This window comes from Platichthys flesus, chromosome 1, assembly GCF_949316205.1.
Source record: "Platichthys flesus chromosome 1, fPlaFle2.1, whole genome shotgun sequence".
Lineage (NCBI taxonomy): Eukaryota > Metazoa > Chordata > Actinopteri > Pleuronectiformes > Pleuronectidae > Platichthys > Platichthys flesus.
The window spans coordinates 27,914,531-27,940,905 of NC_084945.1; the positions used below are offsets into that span (position 1 = coordinate 27,914,531).

The following is a 26,375-nucleotide window of genomic DNA, read 5'->3' on the forward strand; positions in this document are numbered from 1 at the left end:
AATCAACTGAAGAATACGGAAGCGTATTGCATTCACTTTGATTTTTCATTTTTTGGGGCATTTGTCTCGGAATTTTCGAGATAATTATTCAAGAAAAACAGAATAATTTTTTTTGAAGTGAATGTAATACGCTTCTGTAGAAGAAAGCTTATTTTAAGTTCTAAACAAATTTAGGGTGTTTTTTTTGTCACGATCTGTACGTCCTATAGCGACCATTACATTATGCAAATTAGGCGATGACGTAATTTAGCGGCATCTAGCAACTTTTAGGACAGCCAATATCTACTTTCCTAACTGAGGAGCTGGCAACACTGAGCCTTATTCATTATTCATGTGCAGCCACAAATACAAACACACTCACAAGACCACGACGTTGCAATTACAACTTTATTAACACATCACACACACTGTATCAGCAAACAAACACAACCATGGACAAGTTTCTGATTGAATCTCATCCTGCAGCGCACATCATCGTGCAGCACATCATCCTGCGGTGCACATCACCCTGGCGAACATCATCAGCGCACATCATCCTGCGGCGCACATCATCCTGCTGCGCACTTCATCCTGGGTCGCACATCGGCACACATCATCCTGTGGCGCACACATCACGCACATCGTCCTGTGGAACACTTCATCCTGCGGCGCACATCATCCTGCAGCGCACATCATCCTGGTGCACATCATCACCGCACATCATCCTTCGGCGCTCATCATCCTGTGTCGCACTTCATCCTGTGGCGCACATCGGCGCACATCATCCTGTGGCACATCATCACCGCACATCGTCCTGCGATGCACATCATCCTGCAGTGCTCACGCACATCGGCGCACATCATCCTGTGGCGCATATCATCACTGCATATCATCCTACGGCGCACATCATCCTGCAGCGCACATCATGCTGGGGCGCACATCGGCGCACATCGTCCTACTGCACACATCATCGTGCAGCGCACATAGTCCTGTGGCGCACTTCATCCTGTGGCTCACATCATCGTGCGGCCTACTTCATCCTGCAGCGCACATTGTCCTGCGCACTTCATCCTGCAGCTCACCTCATCCTGCACCGGACATCATTGTGTGGCGCACATCATCCTGCGGCACATCAAAGGAGGAGGGTTGGAACTAGAGCTGGAAGTTCCACCCCACATAACAGCCTTTTGATTAAATTTGTTATTCTAACATTTAACAATACAGGACAAAATCGATTTATGTATGTGGGTCTAGATACAGCCTTAAAGTCATGAAGTTATTTTGAGAAGTGATGGCCTATTTCAATGGCAAGAGAAAATTTATTTTTTTGGGCATTTGTCTAGGAATTTCCGAGATGATTATCCCAGAAAAACTGAAATTTTTTTGTGAAGTGAATGTAATACGCTTCTGTAGAAGAAATCTTTTTTCATGTTCTAAACATATTTAGGGTGTTTTTTTCTCACTTCATGTACGTCCTATAGCGACCATTACATTATGCAAATTAGGCGATAACGTCATTTAGCGACTTTTACGACAGCCAATAGCTACTTTCCTCACTGATAATGAACAAATAATAGTAAAAGGAAACCATAAATATATTGAATAAAATGATAGATTTATATATTGTACTGTGTATGTCAGGGCATCACTTGTTGTTTACTGCAAAATGAATTTGAAGACATGCAGCGCACCGTAAAATTAGGAAATGATTGTCCATGCTGGGCTTCCTCTCTGTGGACCGTTCCATTTTAAATACTAGACGAGGGAGCTGTCGCGTGGACTTTCAGTGACGTCTCAAAACGTTTGCAAATACAAAATATCGCACCTGAATAAAAGTTTTTCCTTTAAAACTGTAATTCCAAACACGGCTAGTTTAAATCTGCCAATGAGTAAACAACTCGCACAGTGCTGCCTCGGCGCGGCCAACCCCCCCTGCAGCTGATGATTGGTAGCTTACCAGCAGGAGAGAGGCTGACTGCCATTTTACACTGGAGCTGCTACATGTCCTAAGTGATACCACACAACTTACTCATCTTTACACAAGTCAACGTGTTTGTTTTAAGCAGACGTGCAGCGTGGACAGCGGCACACTGTGGCCACGCATCCACTGCGACCTCTTGCTTTCACCACACCAGCCAATTTAACAGTGGCGTGAAATAACCACGGGTAAGTTGCTGGTCATACCAAGTTGTCAAACGCGATCCTAGCATGAAGCTAACGTCACCATAACAGACCCACAGCGCTGTAGCTCAGTAAGCACTTGTTGTGTTGGTCAGTTAGCTTGTCAAGGCTTCACGTAGACACCAGTCCAATGGCCTGCACGTCCGTTGGAAACGTGACAGTAATACGTTGTGCTAAATGCGCCATGACAGAGTTTCTCTGGCTTGAACAAGTTAGCTATGATGTGTGATCCTGGTGCTTTTAACCTGTAGTGTCACCTCTTCTGGGTTTTGCTCCAAAGCCTTGGGCAGGATTGGAATTGCCTCATAGCGTGGGTTTAATAAACCTATGTACACATATATGAGTTCGTCCTATAGGTTTGCCCGTGATGTCATCTAACGCAAAAGGCTCCGCTGTCACTCCTCCCACAGTCAGGATCTGTCATCTGGGCTCACATGAACACTCCGTTCTACAGCACAGTGCTATAATGCTGCAGTTCACTAACCTTTGAAAACACTCATGGCAGGTTTTATGTCCTACTGCCACAGTCTTAAGATAAATCTATTTATAAAGGGTCTGTGTATCTGATGTTTGCCAGGCACTGGCATCGGTATGGAGCATGTCATTAAAAAATAAGTCTAGTCATGATGGTTAAAGTTAGGCTATGGAATGCATTACAAAGGTTTGTGTGGGTGTGTTCGCTTGTTTTGTTACATCTTTAGGACCCTTTTCCAGTATAAACACTGACCTTGTCAGGACCAGTAGACCTCATCTGGACTAAGGCCTGGTCCTAATGATGACCTGGCCAGGCTTGAGATGTGAATTGTGGATAAGCTAAGGTTAGGGTTTCAGTGGTTCATCCACTAACCAGATGGTCAGTGGTTTGATCCCTAGCTCCATCATTCCGCATGCCACTGTCTCTTTGGGCAAGACACTGAACCCTAAATTGCAGTGTATGTGTGATTTGTGATAGAGAAAGTTCTGCACATAGATCCACTGTATGAATGTGTGGATTAAACGCCAGTCCAGTTGTCATCAAGGCTAGAAAGGCATGATATAAACACAGATCATTCACCAATTAACTGTTCATTCTTAAGACTAGGGATGGGTTTAGGGTTAGGAATGTTAACGAGATTGTAAATCCCTTTAAGCTAACAATAATGCTTCTAGGATATATTAAAGCAATAACCTCTGAGGGACAAAGATGATGAGACTACAGCTAAGGGACCTTTTAAACACTGTTATCATAAAAGGTTCAATAAGTGTTCATGTATGTCACTTGTTTGTTTGACTCTGGAGAGATGTGTTTAACGGTCCAGCATCTTCTCTCATTGATGTTGGGTCAAGATTGATAGCAGTGTTGTTTTACATTCATGCATTATCATTGTGATGATTTCACACTGTCAACTACATATACATCATTGGTGTTGTTTTTTTTTGTTTATCCTATAAGCAACTTCTTATTCTTCTTGGAAAATGCTGTTTCTATTCTTTTGCAGACATCTGCAACTTACATATGATAATTATTCCAGTTTCAGATTTCTACAATTGAAATCTGACTAGTCATAATCCAAATTCAAGAATTCTTAAATTCACCTACGTTTAAGATACCTTAAATACATTTTAAACTGGTCAGCATGGTCTTGATATCATGAACATGCAACATTGTTATTGTTTATCCTGGTTGGTGGTCACTGTATGTTCCAGTTTTTGAAGAACACATTACCACCCTGTCTGTTTCACTTTAGCTTGGGCTACTGATTCATGAATTCAGTGTTAAAAGTGTCAACTCAGTTTATTATTTGTTGTGTGTATTTTTGTTGTGTATTTATTTGTTTTGTGTTTTTGTTTTGTGTGTGTGTGTGTGTCTGGATCTGGTGTGTTGTTGTGATCTGTTTGTGTGTGTGTGTGTGTGGCACAAGGCCCTGGATGGATAGTCTGGACCCTGAAACCCTCTATGTGTCCCCAGAGCAGGCTGGAAAGCCCCCACTACCGACCTTGGAAATCTCTGACGTGGCACTGGTGGGGTAAGGAGATTCTGTCCACACTACAATGACAACAGAGGGATGTAGAACATTTGCCAGTAACCCTCTGCCACAACATACACTATCTTTCTCACACAGTCAGGTCATACAAACAGAGCTAGAGTTCAAGAAAGAGGTTGCGGGAGCTCTACTGGTGTCCCTCGATCCAATGTTGCTCATGGAAGGGAATACCAGTCAAACATTTTGGAAAAATGTATGTCTAAAATAATGGCATGAAGAAACCAGGTCCGGGAACTCAAAGTGGTTTGAAAAATGTAAAAGGCCTTTATTTCAATAGGCTTGAAGCTTTAAAATACACCAACCCGTATTGGCTTATGCCTTCATCATGGTTCTGCAGCATTATCTCCCATATGTTCTAAAACACAGAACAGCCTTGCATCTCTTTTCTCACCACCTTGAGACAGAGCCTCAGGATCATCTGCAGAATTTCTCCGCCTTGCCTCCTAATATAAATCCGTAGAAAGTCAGGAGGATTCGATGTGTGAACATTAGAGATGCGTGGATTGACACTGACCACATCTGAATCGGCACATATGCTCCGGATGCTGCATCCAGCTTCTCCACCTTTCACCTGAGTAACGCAGAGGATTTGTTGCTGTTGTGAACATGTCTGTGCAGAGAAACTGCGTTGTGCATGTGTGAAAGGCAAACCTCTGGATAAACTCTGTAGCCAATTCTCTGGATTTACCTTCAGGTCATGTCTGAAAACGGGTACACAACTATGGTGATACAGCTTTGGTCAACAAAGGTCCACCCATTAGTTGTATATTGCAGTATATATTAAGCTGTTTTAAACGATTCATGAAATCTAATATTTTTGTCAGACACCAAAAAATGTTAAACAGCAGTAACAGATTATGTTCAACAACAGCCTCAGATACTGTAGGCAGTTACTGTAGTCCAGTGTTATATTACATAAATTCCTGGGGTTAATCACACTTTATAACTGTGTATGTGCGTGTTAGTTGGTGTGTGCAGTGTATGGTGCACAAAGACCAAACCCAGTGTCATTTGACATTGTTTTTACACACACAAATCACACACCAACCAGTGCAGCCTGTAGGACAACAGGGCAAACACAGCCCCCCTCATGCCGGAACCTAATTGTTAGCCACTGTTGTGCCTAGTCCGGGGATTAACTTCTGGCTGGGGAGTACTATTCACTCCCTCTTTCATTCCCTCTGCCCACTGGGCCTTATCACCATCAATCTGACACCCTGTTTATCTGATGCTGGAGCCAGATCTGCTGGGCTTGGAAAAATGTTCACAAAGGCCATGGATCATCAGCACTTTGATTGTGGGGACCCAAATGGCCATTGCTCTCTCTGGCCCCAGTGATCCCACCAGTGCTCTGTCTCCATGATCCCCATGCTGTGGTTAGTCCCAGTCGCAGAACCTGGAAAGCCAACCTGAAGTTCTGTCACTTTGTGTGTGTTTTGTCATTTATACTCTTCGTTCATCTCACACAAAAGTGCTTCTTCAGCTGGTGGACAGGTTCTCCATGTGGATGGTTTGTTCCGGCACACTGTTTTCTCTCTGCCTTTTTTTGCTCTGTTGGCTGCCTTACAATACCAGTAACCAGGGAGTTACCAGCAAGGGTAGGATCTGGAGTTTACCACCATCATCTGATTACTGCGTCAAGTTAGCTTCATTGTGTTAAAGAAGAAGAAAGAAGAGCAAACAGACTTTACCATCATGGCTTCTTTTAAGCTGGATTTTCTCCCTGAGATGATGGTGGACCATTGCTCTTTGAATTCTAGTCCTGTGTAAGTAACTCCCACTGCCAAGCTTTGTATGTCCTATATGTGTAGTAGGCTTGTCTTATGAGAACGAGAAAACCAATTAGCAATTTATTTTCTCTTTTCAGTTTTGTCATACTCAAATTTTCGTGATCCTAATCTAGACTTACTACATTTAATATTTATTTTATTCTCTTTGTTTTTGTCTTTTCCAAGTAGTTCTAACATTCTGTTTAATGCTTAAAGTCTTTAAACCAAATGGACATTCTCTGCATTCAAAGCTTTGCAAACATGTTGATATCAACAGTTTTCTGTACATCAGCTGCTAACAGTTAAGGTTCTTTGTGTGTTAGTTAGCAGAAATCAATCAAAATTTTAGCCCAATGCTGTATTGAAATTTTGTATCTACATTGCTGCTAGAAGGTGATTTATAGACACCTTGTGTTGAGGTCAGATATTGCTTTTGACTGATTTTGATTCCAGTTCAGAATCTGGTGATATATATCTGCATATTATTTGTGCAAGAAACAACCTGTAGCTGTTGACCTGTATTTCTGACCTAAATATGTTTCTGTAGGTCCTAGCCTTTCCCAGTTAATTCATCATCATCCACATTTCCAGCATTTTTGAGAAAAATTTGATGTATCATCTGTACATTTTGAAAGGAAAATTACCCCTCAAATCCCTGAACTCTGATGTCCCATCACATTGAAACGAGAGTCGAACAACTGTATTACCAATGTATTTTTAACAGATACCCTTTCACCAATAACTGTTTCATATATCTTATTTTAATTATCCATTTGATGTTATTCAAATGTTAACTATGAAATCATTCACAAAATGCCCTCTTAGATGATGTCCCAAACTGATTATGACTCAAGATAAACAAGGCAAAGTTGTGTGTGTCATGAAAACCAAGGGCTTTTAAAGATGTCCACACACACACACTCGACTTTTCTTATGTAACTTGACTAAAATGGGAATTGCATCATGTGATTTTTTTAAAACAGATTTATTATATTAATTTAAATTTAATACTTAAATTAATATTCACAATTTAGATATGATAAATGTTTACTCTGACAATACATTTTCTTCTACCATAATGCCACGTCAAAGATATCACGTCATCATGATGTAAATTATCAGATCATTTGAATAAGCTGTGGAGGATGTTATTCTCTCACTTTATAGTGACATCACGACTGTGTCAGTCCTACCCTTTAATCATCAACTATTTTGTCAATTTATATAGGCTTTAGGCCATGTCTAAAGCCCTATAGCTGGCGGAGCTCCTGGAAAAGTATTTGTTTTGACTTATTGTGTTTGCTCTATGACATCACAGCATTGTTTTACATTTCTTACCTCAGCTCTGGTGGTGGGCCCACTATAATCTCTGACTCTTGCTCGCTCTCTCTTTCTCTGTCCCACACAGCCCACATTGAATTGTCAGACTGACCATCCGTAGCCCTGAAATCCACAGAAATCCCACTTCTGCTGTTGGCGCATTAAAACATCCATAGTTTTTAATGTTCAATGCAGGAATTTGGAATCTTGGTAGATAAAAGCTTTTGCTGTTCAGGTTCACAAGAGTTGTCAACTTAAAACCTAGAGATTTGTTTTATGTGTGAGTCCACCGACATTTCCTGGACAAGAATGTCTTTAAAGTTGACTTCAGTAAGAGGAACAACAAAGTGAAAACTGAGTAGAGGCTGACTTTTAAAGTAAGGCAGTGATCTAATCTCACCTCAAACCCCTGGAAATAATCCTAGTAATGTAAGCTTTGTGGAACAACCATCAAAGTTCCCTGATTTAAACATAATAAAGTAATTATCTGCAAGGAACACAATATGTAAATGAAAACCAGTGATTAGTTACAAAGTGTTTGCAAACTCTGATATCTGCCAAAGGTTCTTTCCAACATTTAACAAATAACAATACAGAATAACAGTAACATTTGAAGCAATCTGCTATCCATTAAAAAATATACAAAACAGTTAATTTCCCTTGGGTGGTCAAGCTACCCACCCATTTATTAGCTATAGTGCTTATTCTTTAATGTATGGTCGGGTCAGCTAGAGCCAATGCCAGCAGACATTATGTGAGAGTTGGATTAAACTTGTGATCAGCCAATATACCACTTCTCTCTCACAGTCTTCTAGACTATAATAATACATTTTGACTCAGTTTTGCCCATCATGTTGGAGTTGGGTTGTTAAATATTTTTATCAACATTACATATTTTTGAGATTCTTTTCTGGCATTTTTGATGGACATAATAGGGAGCAAGGGGAAAACATGCAGAATAGAACATGGGTGGTCTTGATTCAAACCCAGGTCACTGCAGTTAGGACTAAGACTTGCACACAAAACTAGGTGTTGCTTCCCTAGTCATTCTAATATCTGTTGTTTTTTTTTGTCAAAGATGAGTTAGATAGGTCTGGGGTGGGTAGGTAAGCACTGGTGTAACAAGGGCTTTATAAATGCCCTAAGCAGTGGGTCTCTGGTTCAACACCCAGCAATACTTTTGACTTCATCTCATTCCCCTGTCTCTCTCTAATAAAGTCACGAAGAGTATATTTAAAAAGACATTGGTGTTATAATAGAAAAATCTACTTATCAATCTAAAAATAGCCTTTACTGTTCTCTTTTCTCTAAAAGTTAAATAACCATTTGTCTCAGCTTGCTAATGTCACCTTTCATTCAAGACAGTTGTTTGGGGCTATATTGGAGAGTGACCTTGTTTGTCTGAAAACACACTCACACCTGACCGACCAGTTGGAACTTTATTAAATACAAGTAGCTAATAATAATGCAGTCTAATAAAACAGCCTGAAATGTATCTTACCTTCATGAACATTGTGTTCCGTCATTATGAATATTGTTTATGATCATTTCTGATTGTGTCGTTTTTTCCTGCTGTTGAAATGTACTGCCAAGTACATACAGGTATTTCTGCTGTTTATTCTACCATCACTAATGGTAGGAATGCTCCTTTAATTAAAGGAATGATCATTTCAAAACTACAGTTTGTCTTTCCTCATGTTGTCTTTAGCGTTCAGTAAAATAAGTTGGTGATGTGAAACATTTAAATGTGAAAAATAGGCAAAAATATAAAATACATAAATAATATTTAAAAAAGTGTTTCACACCACTGTATTTGATTCGAGACAATGCACAAATCCACTTCTCGTTCACATTTGTGTCACAAAAAAACAGCCACTTCCACAAATGTATTTGGTGCCCTGTTATAAATGTTGGAAATCAACATGTTTGTGTTAAGGCTCCATGTAACGCACTTATATTTGGTCTTTACAGTGGAAAGAAGATGAATGGGTCTCTGGACCATCCTGACCAACCAGATGTTGATGCGATTAAGATGTTCGTGGGACAGATTCCACGATCCTGGTCCGAGGAGCAGCTTCGTGAGCTGTTTGAGCCTTATGGAGCTGTCTATGAGATTAATGTTCTTCGAGACCGTAGCCAGAACCCGCCACAGAGCAAAGGTCAGCCTGAAGACACACACACAGACATACACACACAGACACACACAGAAGATAAAAGTGCAGTGTAGTCCTTATTTACATACCTTCCTTAATGGAGTCAGGTGTGTGACACTGGTGTAATCTATATTGCTCTGCAGGCTGCTGTTTTATAACATACTATACTCGCAAATCAGCCTTGGAAGCACAGAATGCTCTGCACAACATGAAGATTCTCCCAGGGGTAAGTGACAACCTCCGCGTCCTCTTATCTTTCCACTAATGTTATTAATATTTGTAATGTTTTTGTTTGTAGAGTGGCAGGGTGGCGCAGTTGCTGTCTTCATGCGTTTGCGTCGATAGGTTAAAGTTATACGGCCAACTGTGTGAACTATAATAATAACTGTCTTTGCGTCTTAACTCTGCCTCCCAGCGCTGCATTCTAAAGGCATTTTCTGAATTTACAAGGAGAAACACTTTAATTGTAGACTCGTATGAATACAGAGAATTCTACGAGATTTATTTTGGCCCATGTGAAGGAACTAAATTCAACATGAATGTTCCCACAGTCTTTGATGATAAAAGCTCAGGAACATTAAAGGTTTTTAGGGAGCGCAATGCACCCCCAACCAAGAGATAGGAAAACAAATTAGGATAAGAATCAAACCTTTTTCACAAAATTAGCGAGATTATGAATTTTTTTCAAAATGAGGGAAAATCCCCCTGTGCATAATGTTCAATGTCACAATGCACCAAAAAAAACAAAAAAAAAACATCTTTTGTATAGCATCACATCTGGGGATCATCATACGACAGCTCTCCCTACTACACCCCAACCATTTTCTATATTTTTTTTACACTTCTGGACCTAGTAAAATGGAAGGTATCATGGAATGTTATTAGGTGCATTGCACAGTTGTGCATATTTCGGCACTGTGAGAACTAATCTGTTTTGCCTTGTTCAGATGCACCACCCAATCCAAATGAAGCCTGCTGACAGTGAGAAGAACAACGGTAGGTTTTGTTTTTTTACTTTGTACTACACTCTTTCTGTCTTTGATGTTTTATATGAACTCTGTTCATTCCTTTGCTAATAATATCCTATTAAAGCCTGTTCATTCAAAATTAGTCATATTATTTGTCAGTATAATTAGTCAAATGAAACAGCTGAATTACTTAATTGCTGAAATGCTAGTTGTGTGAGTTGTGCTGGTTACCAGCCTGTGACTTAATGACTATAGATCTGGGGAGTAGTTGTGACCACAGCTTTTCTGCATTGGTCAGTTTATCATTGTGCAGAGTTTAACTCATGACTAAGGCAACCATGAAGCATGTGCTGGTCTGAAATGGTAGGAAGATTCTGCTAAATGGAACAATGGACTCCTGTGCTTTCAGATGGGCTGGTAGCTGAGTTGAATGCAGTTCACTGACATCTTAGACCACAACTGACAATAACATGTAATTTGGTTATAGCACAATTTTCTTTCGTGCTTGTGCTGTTCTCCATAAATACTAAATAAATACAACTGATTTGCATCGATGGAGTGTAACACAGATAAACAGGCAGCCAAACTATTTTTACAAGTCACAGTGTGAGCAACCATACTCCTTTGTCAGTTTTCTGTGTGTCACACGAGATGGTGCTCCTCACTCCCCTGCATTCACTTTATTCGTTAACACTAAACACCAACACTAATCAGAAGTTATTACGACCAAAACATTACTGAAGTTTACTATGTGTCACATATTTAAGACCAACATCTTGAGCGCACATTATTCACCTGCTTTACACAACACCAGACGTGACGTGCACAGCCAGGACCTCAGGGTTAACCGCTGCTGCAAAACTGCTCTGTATATTCAGATCTATCAGACATTGTCTTTGTTTTTTGCACAACTGTGTTTGAATGTTATGTAAGGCTTCAGTAGTCTGTGTACTTCGGATCTTGTCACCATCATATCACTGTAGGAAGGTATCTTATTCTTAATCATAATGACCAGTATGAACAGAAGGAATTGTTATAGCAAGGAAAAAACTGTTGGGATATTAACCTTAACTTAACTTGTGTCTCTTTGATTACAAAAGTTGAACAAGAGCCATAATTGAACAGACTTTGTGTATGTGTGTTTGTAATGTGTTTGATGCTGTGTGTGGGTTGAATACAGCGGTGGAGGACAGGAAGCTGTTTATTGGAATGATCTCTAAGAAGTGTAATGAGAACGACATCCGACTGATGTTCTCACCATACGGACAGATAGAGGAGTGCCGAATACTGCGAGGCCCTGATGGACTCAGTCGTGGTAAGACATAGTCTGCTGACAATGTGACATCAGTTAAAAAGCATAAGAATTTACATCAGTCACTCATATTGATGTTCCTATAGATAATATCAAATCCTACAACTCCTCCCAGCTTTACAGAGCTTCATGAGCTGCTTTCAGACATGCACTGGACTCCACAGTTCCTCCGTCTTTTCTCCAGAGGAGGTGCATGTGTGAACGCAAATGTCAGAGTGAGATGCTCTATAGTTTCTGTGGACTTTATCCGCCTGGCCTCCTGGTATAGAAATCCAGGAGAAGTCAATGTGCCAGCGAGTGGGGGGTTGATAATGCCTAAAAATGAAAGCAACAACAAAAAAAAAACCATATATGTCCCGTTGAAAAAACAGCATCACATAGTAAGAAGACATCGAAGAATGTTGGAGAGTTTGTGATAATAAGAGCCAACAACAGTGTCAGGCTGTATGATCACCTGATCTTGGCAGCAGAGGTAATATTTCACTTCCTGTCTCTGTCTGCTGCACCCGGTTGCTCCACCGCTCGCTTGAATTATGTGAAGGATTTGATGTTGTTGTCTACCAGTATGTGCAGAAAACATCCCACTGTGCTGTGCATGTGTGAAAGGCAGACTACTAAACTCTGTAATTCTCCTGATTTACCTGAAGGTCATTTCGGCTTTAGAGAGCTGCAGCTCATTGTTTATCTGCTTTGGTTTCAAAACTGTTATTATTTCCAGCCCTCTGGTCCTAATACACTGCTGGTTAAAAACACTGAGAAGTTGAATTCATTGAATTTTCCTAAGAAATGAGCCTGAATCATGATCCACTGTATTTCTGTCTTTCAGGTTGTGCATTTGTGACATTCACAGCAAGACAAATGGCACAGTCAGCCATCAAATCCATGCACCAGTCTCAGACCATGGAGGTAAACTTCAACCTCACACTTTGTGTACGTGCATTTGGGTGCATTTTTTAAAAGTTGTGCCGTACATGAATAAGACAATGATGAAGATGTCAAGAGAACCCTACCTCTGCCTGTTGGACCACCGCTCACCTGAACACTCCAGTGATTTCTGTATCGTTGTGAACTTGTCTGAGTTGAGAATCTCCTGCTGTGTTATGCATGTGTGATAAACAGACTCCACAGAAAGTCCTGACCCAATTCTCTGGACATCATCCAGAGGTTATGTCTGAAAAAGGCTCAAGTGCTTTCAAAGTTATTTTTTATTATGTTTTTCGGTTCTCCGTCCCCTTATCGTAAGCACGATATCTCATCAATGCATTGAGGGAATTTCCTTAAATTTTGTGCAAATTCTCAATTGGACTCAAGGATAAACTGTTTATATTTTGTAGGTGAAAGGTCAAAGGCACGGTGACAACACAAACCAAAGTTTTTGGAAGGGGACATCTATGGAACGCCGTCAAAGAATCACTTCACATTTGGCAGATCACTTGATTGTGACCAAAGGTCAAGGTCACTGTGGCCTCAATGTATGTTTTTCTTAAACGTGATACCTAAAGATTCGCTTGAAGGAATGTCCCCCATGTGAATGAGATATATTAGGACTGCCCTTAGGGAATTTCACTAAATTTGGTTCAAATCCCTGATTCACTGATTAGATTTCAGGGGTCAAGGTGATATTGGCCTAAAAAAATGTTGGGCCTCTTGATTGTGATATGTCAATATTGCTTGAGGGAATTTCTTTAAGTTTTGATCAGTTGTCCCTCTAAGATAAAGTGGTAATGTTTCAAAGGTCACAGTGACCATCTTTGATGGTTGAATCGGTATCAATTCATCAATCTGTCATATTTAAAAAGATTTCCTTTGTCTGTGTGTAGGGCTGCTCATCACCCATCGTGGTGAAGTTTGCAGACACTCAGAAGGACAAGGAGCAGAAGCGCATGGCCCAACAGCTGCAGCAACAGATGCAGCAACTCAGTGCTGCCTCCATGTGGGGGAACCTCACTGGGCTCAACAGCCTAGGGCCACAGTACCTAGCAGTGAGTGTATTTTAATCAGGCCTGATTCGTCAAATGACCAAAACAATTTCACCGGTTAAAATATTGCTGGCGCTAACATTGTTTCTCATATCTCCTCCTGGCATTAGATCTACTTACAGTTGCTGCAGCAGTCAGCCTCCACAGGGAATGCACTCAACAACCTGCACCCTGTTTCAGGTATACACAGTCGCAAAAACCCACTATTACGGTGTGTGAAAATTAGGGCTGCACGATATATTGAAAATCTATTGTCATCCCGATGGACGTTGTATCGTGCAGCCCTAGTGAAATTGTTTTGTTAGCTGATTGATCAGCTCAGCTGTGGCCTATGGGTATACAGTCCCCGACAAAAGTCTTGTCACTTATTCATTTTGTAGAAACAACAGCTTATAACCTGACTTTTAATTAATCCATTGGTTTAAGAAATGGCTCATATGAAAGCTAAAACCCTCCCAAATTATGTTTAATATACTAAAATAAATTTACTTCACTGAAGAAAGATTGATCATTTAATGAACAAAGAAAGGTCAGATTTTAGCAAGACAAAAGTTTTGTCGCCTACAGAGAGTAATGTGAAAATTGAACAAATAATTTATTTCAAATGCAAAAATATGTTGCATAACATCAGTGAATTAAGTAGTGGGGCTGTGAAATCCATAAATAATATATTGTATGACTTCCATGAGCTTGAAGGACTGCATCCATGCAGTTCGACAATGATTCATACAATTTATTGATGAAGTCATCAGGAACAGCAAAGAAAGCAGTCTTACATGCCTCCCAAAGTTCATCAAGATTCTTTGGTTTCGTCTTCCATGCTTCCTCTTTCATTCTACCCCAGACATGCTCAATAATGTTCATGTCTGGTGACTGGGCTGGCCAGTCCTGGAGCACCTCGATCTTCTTCGCCTTGAGGAACTTTGATGTAGAACTGGAAGTATGCGATGGAGCACCATCCTGCTGCAAAATTTGACCCCTTTTATGGTTGGGAATGTAAGAGGTAGCAAATACTTCTTGATATTTTAGGCTATTGATATTTCCTTCCACCCTGTAAATCTCTCGCACATCACCATACTGGATGTAACCCCAGACCATGATTTTTCTGCCACCAAACTTAACTGTTTTCTGGGTGAATCACGGATCCATGCAGGCTCCAGTAGGTCTCCTGCAATATTTGCGGTGGCTGTGATGTAATTCAACCGAAGATTCATCTGAGAAATCCACCTTCTGCCACTTTTCCAGCTTCCATCCTTTTAGCAGGCTGTGGGCCTTGGCAAATGCCACAGATATTTTTAATTGCCTTTTGTTTAGTGCTGGTTTCTGGGCACTGATTCGTCCATGGAGGCCATTTCGAGACAAAATTCTACAAACTGGCCTGGTTGACACAGGGACTTGAGGTGACCAGGCCTCGTGGAGCTCTGCTGCAGTGGAAAAGGGGCTGGCCTTGGATTTTCGAGCCAACAAACGGTCCTCCCGAGCAGTTGTCTTGTGGAAAAAAACATCTCCAGTCTGTTCAAATCTTTTTCTTATTCTTTGTACTTGACGCTGAGACACATTGAAGGTGTCAGCCACCTCAGCAGTGGATCTTGTCTTCAGCCTCTTTATATCAACGCTTTGGTCTCAGGGTCAATCTTAGGCATGTTGTCAGAGGTCAAGTTGCAGTTGATGTGAAGGTCTGCTGGCTGGGGTTCTTTGTATACACACCCACTAATTGATTGATCAATTATTGTTCACAGGTGAGGCTGTAATCTAGGATTGGGTGCATCATATGACAAGGCGACAAAACTTTTTTCTTTGCAAAACTGACTCAGTGGGCTTTACCAAGCTGTGAACGTTAGAATGCTTTTCAGCAGTTTCATTTGGCACCAAAATATTATTTCAAAAGCTGTTGGGATTGAAATTAGCCATTTCTTGTAAAAAAAAAAAATGATTACAAATATATTTGAGGGGCACTTAAGGTCAACGTGTACCCAAGCGACAAGACTTTCGTCAGGGACTGTAGAAGAGGTTTATGTCAAAGTGTCATAATAATCCCTCTAGATGCTGAGGGAAGTTATCAATATGCAGTCTGATGCTTCAGAGCTCAACACGTCTGTATTAACAGTTTAAAAGTGGGCAGAGAAACGGGGTGGAGTCGAGAACTTAACTGTGTGTGTGTGTGTGTGTGTGTGTGTGTGTGTGTGTGTGTGTGTGTGTGTGTGTGTGTGTGTGTGTGTGTGTGTGTGTGTGTGTGTGTGTGTGTGTGTGTGTGTGTGTGTGTGTGTGTGTGTGTGTGTGTGTGTGTGTGTGTGTGTGTGTGTGTGTGTGTGTCTGAATGTCAGGTCTTAATGCCATACAGAACCTGGCTGCTTTAGCAGCAGCAGCAACTGCCACACAGGCCACGCCCACAGGCTCCAGCGCCATGACAACATCTAGTAGCCCACTAAGTGCACTAACAAGCTCAGGTAACGAAAATTACAGTTATAGTACTGTTTCATTGTCAAGGCACATTTAATAGGGCGTAGTGGTACCAATGCCAGTTTCCACAAACCTCTTACAAATACAATGGCAAAAACACAACAACCTGCATTTGTCTACAAATGAGAGTTTTTATAAAATGTAATCTAGAAGATCCACTGTAAAACATCTGTACATTAAACATCTGTACAGCTAGTTTATGACTTAACCATATAAAAAGTATCCTGGAGAAAAACAGTTGCTTATTAAAATTAACTCTCCAAACTTTAAGGCTTTTCAGTTGGGTATTCTATTTTGCAGGTTTTGCAACATTTGTAAAATGATGGAGTGTAATTCTCAGGTGTGTAATGCTTTCCTAATGTGTTTGTAAAAGCATTAATAGTAAATGTTTTCCCGAGCAGGCTCCTCTCCTACCTCCAGCAGCAACTCCTCAATGAACCCTATGTCTTCTTTGGGTGCTCTGCAGTCTCTCGCTGCTGGTGCTGGAGCTGGCCTCAACATGGGCTCCCTGGCAGGTACTTTACTTTACTTTGATTTGATTCCCCACTGTGTGCAACTATATACTATACTATATGCTGTTATAGACTACCTGATGTACTGAAACTAAATCCCAGTTATTGTGTATGTGTATGCTTTGACCATTGTGGGCAGACATTTTATTTTGGCCTGTTTATTCGTTTTCTCGGTTGTGTTATTAAATGTGTTATGTTAAAGATTATTCAGCATCTAGAAAAGTTTAGAATGTATGCTTTAACTTTAAGCAGAAAGAATAATACGATCTGATCTTTTCACTCATGTCAGTTCTCTTTTGTTGTAACTCTGGCACAGGCATGGCGGCACTTAATGGCAGCCTTGGCTCCGGAGGCCTGTCTAATGGCTCAGGAAGCACCATGGAGGCCCTGAGCCAGGCCTACTCAGGCATCCAGCAGTATGCTGCTGCCGCTGCCATCCCCAGTTTGTACAACCAGAGTCTGCTGCCCCAGCAAAGTGTGTCAGCTGCAGGCAGCCAGAAAGAAGGTGAGCTTTATGGGCTGGAAATAGGAAAGTGTTGATGTGGAGGTGGTAATAAATACAGATAAAGTTAGCAGAGATATTTTAAGCAAAGCAGGGGGTGATAGGGGGGCATTTATCTTAACCTTTTTTTAGAAGCACAAACTCTTGTTTGCGGAATTGCTGTGGGAGCATGTTTGAAAGTTTTTTTTATTGAGAAAAAGTCACTCCAGTTATCATTCAAACTGACCAAACAAAAGCAATAAAAGAGAGTCTTAGTTTTTCTCAATATCCTAATTTGCCTATTTTCTTTATGACTGGACTGCTCAATAACCAGCCACTTCCTGGTTATAGAATGAAAGCTAACAGTATCAAGAGGGTACAAGCATATTGTGTGACCTCTAACTCTTTTGAACGGTGTGAAATTCCACAATATTTTTTGCTACTTGGTTTAAAGAAGTCTTGCAGTCAGCTTTGTTGAGGTGTGTGTGCTGTGTGTTGATCTCACCTTCTGCTAAGGATTGTGTTTTGTTTTAAATCTGCTGCGTCAGCTAGCAACAGTCACAGCACTGGTAAGATGTCCCCACCTTCTCTCTGACATAACCTCAGATCATGAAGTCAAGATCTTTAAAACAAGTTCAAGTCCGTAAGAGACGGCTTGTCCTTCTTTGTATGTTCATGTTAGTCCTACTTCCAGGATACTCTCACTCCAGCTTTTTGATTTAATGTTTTCTCATATTCGGTTTGGGGTCATGTGGTAGAAAAAATGTATAATGAATGTGGAAATCTGTAAGCATATTTGTGAGAGAGAGAGGAAGAGAGCAGTGGGGTAGAACAAAAAAGAAAGAGAAGGCGGGAAGGTGTCTATTCTCTTATTGTGTTTTGGGGTTGTCTTCAACTTTCCATCTGTCCTTTTCTAATGAAGGGGATATCTCTTGGGGGAACTTCAGTACCTCTGAATGAGCCCATTAGATTCTAGTTCAGTGATCAAGTCATTGATTCTTTAATAATGACAAAATACACCTAATACTTTGATTTAATATGCTTCAAAGTCTTCACTTCCTATTTTATGAGTCTGAAAGACATGGATGTAAACTGCAGTCTTCCTGCGTACAAACCGTGAGGCGGTATTCTAGTAAATAATCTGTCTCTGATTTCAGATAATGAAACGAGAATGAAATGTGATCGTAGCACATAAATATCATGTTGACCAGTAGTTATTACCAGGCTGGTGAGATGCAGATAAAATAATTGAATGTGTTTGAGTGATCAGAGGAAGTTTGGGGCAACTATATGTTATCTGTAAGTACAGCAAACCTTTATTAAACCCTTCACATGGATTTCCACATCAATATTTGTTTCTGTTACATCAGGCCTCAGGCTCCATATCATGCAGCTGTTACTGCCTTTTTTGTCTATCATGACAATTATTTAAAGAGTTAGTTGAATTTATTTCGAAATAAACATATATCAGTGTTTATTGTGTGTATGACTGGTAAAACACTCTCATTGATCGTCAGGACCAGAAGGCGCCAACCTCTTCATTTACCACCTGCCCCAGGAGTTTGGAGACCAGGATTTGCTCCAGATGTTTATGCCCTTTGGAAACGTCATCTCTGCTAAAGTCTTCATTGACAAACAGACAAACCTCAGCAAGTGCTTTGGTGAGTTCACATTAACATCTTTATATAAGCCCTCCTTTAAGCAAAACATTTACTGAACCAGGATCTGATTAAAAAAGAGCTTTCCTGAACAATATAGTAATTTTTTGCACTTTCCAACCAGTAGATGTGTTGAGAGTTGAATCTGTAGTAACAAAGGTACATTTATCAACAAAAGAATATTGGTAATTATTTCAGTGCCTGTTGTCCACAGCTCCCCTATACTGTATGAAAATCATGCCTCTAACATTGTGCCACTCTGTATCATCCAGATAGCAATATGATTTCCTTTAGATGGGTCCTTTAAATTGTTGAGCCTTTATTTTCATGCTTTAGTGTGATTGGCTAAGCTTGAGAGCTATGAAGTCAGCGATGTGACTGGAAGGTATTTATTTATCAGCACACACTCAGATTTATATTTAATAATTTCACCCAGCCCCTCATCCCTTTGTGCTGCTGCACATACATGTAAATAGAATCCTTATCGAATGTTGTCGTTGAATTGATATCTTTATATTCAACAAACTTCCAGTCCCACATGTTTAAACATTTATCAGCCTGAGACTGTTCCCTTCAGTGCAAGTGAGGAGTGGCAAACTCCACAGTCCTCGTTCAGTTTGTCTCAAGCTAATATGTGACTTGGTGTTATTTGATTTGATATCAGCCTCGTCCCTTATTAGCTCAAGCTTGAATTTAGAATGTATTATGCACAAAATAAGGACAATTGAAACCTCATAATTCACAGTGAAATTGCTTTAAGACAGGATTCTCTTTAGTGTCTGTGTGGACTGGTTGAATGAGTGCAGCAATCAAAACATGTTTCAGATTAAAGACTGACTTAAATGCAGGAGGGAGTGTTTTTTTGTCATTGTAGCTAGGACAAAGCAAAAGAAGTTAAAAGCACTTGTCAATAAAAGGGCATTGGTTTCAATGTCTGAAAGTCTTGTTATTGTTTGTGTTTCTCCTTCAGGCTTTGTGAGCTATGACAACCCGGTGTCATCACAGGCAGCCATCCAGTCAATGAATGGTTTCCAGATCGGTATGAAGAGGTTGAAGGTGCAGCTGAAGCGTTCAAAGAATGACAGCAAGCCCTACTAATGGTGCTGAGGCACTGCAGAGTTAGTTAGGCAGGGTGGTGTTATGGTAAGTGGAGTATGAATAACCAAGACTGGTCCACAGAAACTTGTCTGTGCATTACAGTGTGGTGTCTGCTGCGCTGCCTCTCCTGGTCATTGTACCGTGTCAAGGCGAAGACACACATGAAGCTACATGCAAGAGAGTTTGGGCTAGACTGGATTCTTCCTGTGTTCTGTTGTGGTTTATGCACTTTGTTTTCATTTTAACAAATGAGAGAAACAGGTGTATTTTAATTTAAGTTGAAATGTTATCAGTTTGCTGTGGTATATAATAAGTATATGAGTTATTTGTTAGGATGTGTTGCACTTTGACAGTCAGGTGCCAAACCCATGTGCTTTTTTACTTCCTGTTCCCCCTGCACTCCACCACCACCCAGACTCAGCTTAAAACTCCTTCACCCAGGAGCTACATCAGATTAGAAAACAGAAGTCATCACTTTTCTTTTACAAACAAATGTGTGGTTTCCCTTCTGTATTAGCATCTGTATTATCTCTTAACATTGAAAACGTGTATGTGATTTACATCTAAATTAGTAGTGAGGTGCAGAGGCTCAGATTGTTCTTAAGGAGGAGCTCCACTAACACATGCAGACACATGGACACATTTGTCCTCAAGCAGTGTGTGCGTCTTTGGTAGTGACAACATATCCTTCATCAGTGACTGCTGTGACAGTTGGGCTGTAAGCAGCCCGGTCCTGTTCTCTGGAGTTTCAACTGAGCTAAAATGATTGAGGTCAGGCTTACATCCTCCTGTAACCTCCCTGATAGAAGGAGAGAAGCTTGATGGCCTCTGTTAACAGTCAAATCTTAAAATGACATTAATGCTAGTCTATATCTGAAGTGTCTGGCAGCTGTTGCATGGCTTACACTAATTAAGTAGCCTCAGGTAGATGAGCACACGTTTGTGTTTAGGTTTTGTTGTGTATAAACATTGGCTGGAATTGACAGAAATATTATACTTCTGTTCCCCAGTGTGTTTTCTTTTAGTTTACAACTTTTCTAATGCAGCTGATATTGCATGTGTGAGTATAATCTAACCCCAGCAGGTTTTGGTGGTGCTCCTTCTGTGCTGCTGCACTCTGAGTGACTCAGATAAATATGAGTCTGTCTAATGGAGATTCAAAGCCTCAACGAAATACATTTTCTGGTTATAGTTTGTTTCCACTTTGAAATCAGGGGATTTTTTTAAAGATTCATCGCACCCCCCTACTGTCCTGCTAGTTAGCGGCCAGCTAATCTACAGAGGGCTTCTTCACTATGTCTCTCACTGGATCTCTTCTTTGATTGGAGAACTCATATAAATGTCAAATTACTCAAGACAAACATGTTAGACGCTTAGACTTCCATTTAATCATGTGTAAGTGCTTGTGTGTGTGTGCGTGTGTGTTTTTTTTAAATAGAACTAGTTGGCAAGACAATTGTTGAGATGTATATTTAAACTATTTTGCCTTTTCTATTTTTATATAGGTTTTATACTTCCCCTGTGTGTTGGGGAACTATTTATTGCCTAAATTATTTATCTGAATAGAAATTATTTTGAAAGACAAATGTGAAGTCCAACAAACTCCATTTGATCTCCTGGTGTGTGTCCTCTCTTTGCCTGTTCAGCGTTGTTTCCTTTTTGGTGATGTTTACTATGTGTCAGTGTGGCATGGACTGTGTGTGTAGGATCCATCAGTGCTGCTACAGACTTCATAGAACCCCTTCTCTGTCATACATGCCTCCATCTGAATAAATATTTGCCAAAAAAATAACACAGGGAGCATAGTTTATTATATAAGTCCATTTTAATATGTGCCTGTTGGTCCTGTCTTTCTGTATACATATATAGCCATCCAATATGTGACAACACATGTGCACCAACACATGGCTGTTTCTCTAATGTAAGAACTAGTTTTAATTCAAGTCTGAGTCTTCTGCAGTGAGACATTCAGAGAACATGTGATGGAGGACTGATCAGGGCACTCAGTCACAAGGTCATTCATGTTAAAGCAGCTTCAGGTCACCATGTTCTGTGTAATGTTGTCCCGTTCACTTAATGTTGTGTTATTTTGGGAGTTTCTTAGTATATTGTAAAATGTATAAACAGGATTCTTACTATTGCACAAAAATCATGATGTGTCAGGGTGGTGATATCTAATCTATCGCTGTGTTGTGCTATATGACTTGTTTGATTCTATATGTATTTTTGAATATTAAGACAAAAAATGATTTATTTATGCACCGTGAAGTATTAAACCAGTCCATAGTGGTCAGTGATGGGGTCATGGCATCATGACCCACTAGTCCACCACGTGAACTGGACCACTGAAAACGAAATGTTGCCGGGTTGAAATAATGAAAGCTCGACAAGACCCCCATGATTTGTCAGGCAATGCTGCTTACATCATGATGAGTGCTGCAGATAAATGGATGTTACACTAATTGCACTGGTGGTGTGAATTGTAAGTTACAAATAACCTTAGTTCACCTTCTGTCTCTGCTGTATATGGTTAGAGCATCTCATCTTTAGAAGATGCTGCCTCTCCATCAAGGATATAGCCCCTGACCTGAGACATTACTGCCTTAAAATGTTATGCACATGAGAGGTGCAGGAAAAATATACTTTTTAAATTTTTAAACCAAAGTCAAAAAGATTCATTAAAAACCAAAACTCACAATGTGTCAGTCCGTCTCTCAATAATTTACAATTATCAGCCTCCAAGTCCTCAAAGTGTTGAAATGAAGTGTTAATCAAACAGGAGGAAAAAGGGTTTTTGTTTGAAACTATTTTCCGCATTAGGAGGATTAGTGACTATTTGAGGTGTGTGTGTGTGTGTGTGTGTGTGTGTGTGTGTGTGTGTGTGTGTGTGTGTGTGTGTGTGTGTGTGTGTGTGTGTGTGTGTGTGTGTGTGTGTGTGTGTGTGTGTGTGTGTGTGTGTGTGTGTGTGTGTGTGTGTGTGTGTGTGTGTGTGTGTGTGTGTGTGTGTGTTTGCAGAAGTGAAGCAGGAGTCCCATAAATCAGCAAATGGATTATGACAAACATCCCTGTGTAAACGGAAAGATGAAATTAACATCTATTAACTGCATATCATGTATGCCATGCACAACAGATCTGTTTTGGCTTCAGCCATTGTCATAGGCTACTTTAATTTCCATTTTGAAAATAGTTGATCAAAACCATTTACAAATGTAGTCAGTTATAAACAGATGGAGTAACATGTTGTACGTAACATACTTCTATTTTTAAACAATTCACTGAGTAGTAATATAAATGTCATAATTCCAATGGTACTCTCGAAGCAACCATATTAGATGAGCTCTCTTAGATTAGTGTGCTCGACTAGAGCTGCTGATCCAGACCTCTGGATTCCTGATGTGACCTGCATGTCGTCACAGGTTCTGTGCTGTCATTTTATATAGGCTGTCATGTGTGTGTTTTGTGTTTTTGTTCTCATTCCCTCAATCTCTGGTAACACATGGTCCGTCTTCACTCTGTCCCTGACACTGACTGTTGAGTGTTTAGACTGTATTCAACCTTACACAAAGATAAATCATTCTTGGTTTCTTTGTTTCTCTCTCTCCTGTCTGTGTTCCATTGCTGTTTAACCTAGGTTTGTCTCCCTGTTGTGTTTTTCTTTTTGTTTTTTCTAGATCTCTTCCTGTTTGCCCTAGCATGTTGATGTGGCGTCACAGTTCATCGTCCAGTCCTTGTGTTTCCTGCGCTTCTCTGATGCTTCAAATTTCACCTTTGACATGTTTGACATTGATTTCCAGGAGGTTTTGTTTTTTGGTTTCATATGTCCTCTGTGTTGTCAACAGGGGCACTAGAAAGACTGCCACTGAATATGTTTCAAAGTTACATAAGAGTTATTAAAAGCAGATAAGAGAATCTATTTTTCTAGAAGTGACTGTTATACGACTTTTTTCAAAATCTGTTTGACATGAGTCTGAGCTTTAACTTTGTTTTAATATTAGTTGTTATTGAGCAGTCCTCCCAGTGCCCCATCCTCTTTGTGTGTGTGTGTGTGTGTGTGTGTGTGTGTGTGTGTGTGTGTGTGTGTGTGTGTGTGTGTGTGTGTGTGTGTGTGTGTGTGTGTGTGTGTGTGTGTGTGTGTGTGTGTGTGTGTGTGTGTGTGTGTGTGTGTGTGTGTGTGTGTGTGTGTGTGTGTGTGTGTGTGTGTGTGTGTGTGTGTGTGTGTGTGTGTGTGTGTGTGAGTGTGTGAGTGTGTGTGTGTGTGAGACAGACAGCAGCTTCTTTTTCCAGACGATTTGCGTGAGTTCGTCTTTGGGAGTTCCCATTTCCCATTTGAGAAACGCTTTGAGGAGGTAACATTAATGTGATTGTGAAAACAATAAAATAAAGTTTTTAAGTTTGAGCTTGTTCACTCACCACTGCAAGCACATGATGCATTTCTGCTCTTTCTTTTGTGGAGAATCAGACATCAAATCCACAGCGGAGAGACTTTTGTCACGATACATTTAGTAATCATGTTTTTTTATTTATATATATATATATATATATATATATATATATATATATATATAATAATCTGCAATGAAATTCTTGGTAAAATGTGATTTAGTTTGTGTTAACTTCAAAATTATGAATAAACTGGTGCCAAATGTTTCGCACAATCACTATTTGTACACTTTTCTTTGACTTCATTAATAAGACAGTGCAGCTGCTTGGTGTGGCAGGAGAATCGTGTACAGCAGGTTTTACATGCGATTTTACTCTGGCTGGAGGTCAAGTATTTTGCCTTCAACATTTTTTTTTTTTTTTTTTTTTTTTTGTACAGACATGCAGTGCTCACACACCAATATGAAACACAGGCTTGTAATCTATGCCGGTCCCAAGCCTGGATAAAGGAGAAGGGTTGGAACTAGAAGTTCCACCCCATATAACAGCCTTTTGATTAAATTTGATATTCTAAAATTAAACAATACAGGACAAAATCGATTCATGTATGTGGGTCTAGATCAGGGGTAGGCAACCTTTACTATCGAAAGAGAAATTTTGCCCCCTCTTCCCTCAAATCAAATCTGTCTAGAGCCGCAAACCATATTTTATAACACAGGTTATAAAGTTATATATATAGTTATACAATATATATAAAAACTATAGTTGCATTTATTAAATTATAGAATGAAAATAAAAAATATTTGTTTGATTATGAAACTGAAAGGCTCAATGGAATATTGTTTTTGTTTGATTAATCTTAATTTACACCCACCCACCCACCCACCCACAACACACACACACACACACACACGCACACGCACACATGCACACACACAGCTAACTTGTAAACAATTGACATACTGTTCTACTTTGTTTTTGTACCTGACAAAAATATTACCTTTGACATAGTCTTTCTCTTAACTTCTTCCCTCTTACCAAAGAGGATCACACCAGCCACATAATGGCTCAGAACGTAAATGGTGCTTCCCAAATTCAGTTTCCTGGCAGTGTGGTGAAGTAGGGACTCGACTTTCAGAGAATTTTTTATGAACACACACAAAGTGTTGTGAAGTCATACATTTAGTTAAAATGCTGAAAATATTATCCTTATGGATTACTCTTCATCTTCTCTGTTATGTATAACACAAAGTCAACAAAAAACATTTAAATCACATACTTATATCAATTGTTGTGGCTAATGGAGCTGTTCTTCAATGACATTTGACTCAATATCACACATTGTTCAAACTGCTTGTACTGTAATGGTCTGCTCGATCATCGCTGACTGCATCTGTCATAGTTTTTATGTCTTTAAGATAAGTGGTTCTGTTCTTTTAATGAATCTACTTACCTCGCCTACAAGCCACTGGTGAGGTCTTAGAGTGTTGAACTCACTGTGGTGGATAACAAAGTTGTTCCCTAATTGAGAGGGCACCACAGAAACGACCACTTCTGTGTCCCTTTTTCCCCACAGTTTCTGTGACCTGCAAATCATAAAAAGCTATGACTTTTTTTTTATGGTGGGTATAAAACAGGTGCTGGCTTACTGAATACCAAACTTGAGACCTATTAATAATAGACAAAGGTTGTCCTGTAAGAACAGGAATGATGGTGAAGGGTTAATGAGTCCAGTTCACACACACTCTCATTGAGATGCCCCTCATTTATTGCTGAATGAACTCTTCTGTTGATATTGTCTGTGGTTACTACAATAAGGAATCAACAGAAATTTGCATATTAATCATATGCAATATTAATAATAAACAAAACAGACTTGCTTAAATTACACAATGCAATAATAAGGACATATAATGATAAACAGTAGAAGATTAATAAATGATAAGATTTGAGTGTTTATAAACTTAAAGGACTTTAAGAGACTTTTAACAAAAAGCAACCTCTTGGCTCAGAAAGTTCCTATCTATGTCTCTGGCATAGTGTACACGGAAGGCGAGACAAATAAATGTGTGACGATCCCTTAATGGACGGATTGGCACGC

General features: G+C 39.9%; 1 protein-coding gene across 8 annotated transcripts; it reads left to right on the forward strand.

Moving 5' to 3' along the window:
- Positions 1-1,966: 1,966 nt before the first annotated feature.
- celf1 (cugbp, Elav-like family member 1) lies at positions 1,967-24,552 on the forward strand. Of its 8 annotated transcripts, XM_062390466.1 has the most exons (16): positions 1,967-2,145; positions 4,062-4,166; positions 9,245-9,432; positions 9,570-9,652; positions 10,374-10,422; positions 11,575-11,709; positions 12,533-12,636; positions 13,527-13,688; positions 13,796-13,865; positions 16,010-16,132; positions 16,547-16,660; positions 16,974-17,162; positions 17,687-17,707; positions 18,656-18,799; positions 19,767-19,939; positions 23,566-24,552. In XM_062390466.1, the coding sequence occupies exons 2-15, from the start codon at positions 4,069-4,071 to the stop codon at positions 19,892-19,894; spliced, it is 1,608 nt and encodes a 535-aa protein (XP_062246450.1). In that variant the 5' UTR covers positions 1,967-2,145; positions 4,062-4,068; the 3' UTR covers positions 19,895-19,939; positions 23,566-24,552. The 8 variants fall into 8 exon arrangements, with proteins under 8 accessions (XP_062246450.1, XP_062246441.1, XP_062246466.1 ...); XM_062390457.1 differs by having other exon boundaries at positions 19,767-24,552; XM_062390482.1 differs by having other exon boundaries at positions 12,533-12,612; positions 19,767-24,552.
- The last annotated feature ends 1,823 nt before the right edge of the window (positions 24,553-26,375 follow it).

Bases quoted from the DNA above. Each gene is read 5' to 3' on its own strand.
- celf1 (XM_062390457.1), top strand. From the start codon at position 4,069: ATGGATAGTCTGGACCCTGAAACCCTCTATGTGTCCCCAGAGCAGGCT. The intron at 4,167-9,244 runs GTAAGGAGATTC...TGGTCTTTACAG, and splicing joins TCTGACGTGGCACTGGTGGG to TGGAAAGAAGATGAATGGGT. The intron at 13,689-13,795 runs GTGAGTGTATTT...TCCTGGCATTAG, and splicing joins TAGGGCCACAGTACCTAGCA to ATCTACTTACAGTTGCTGCA.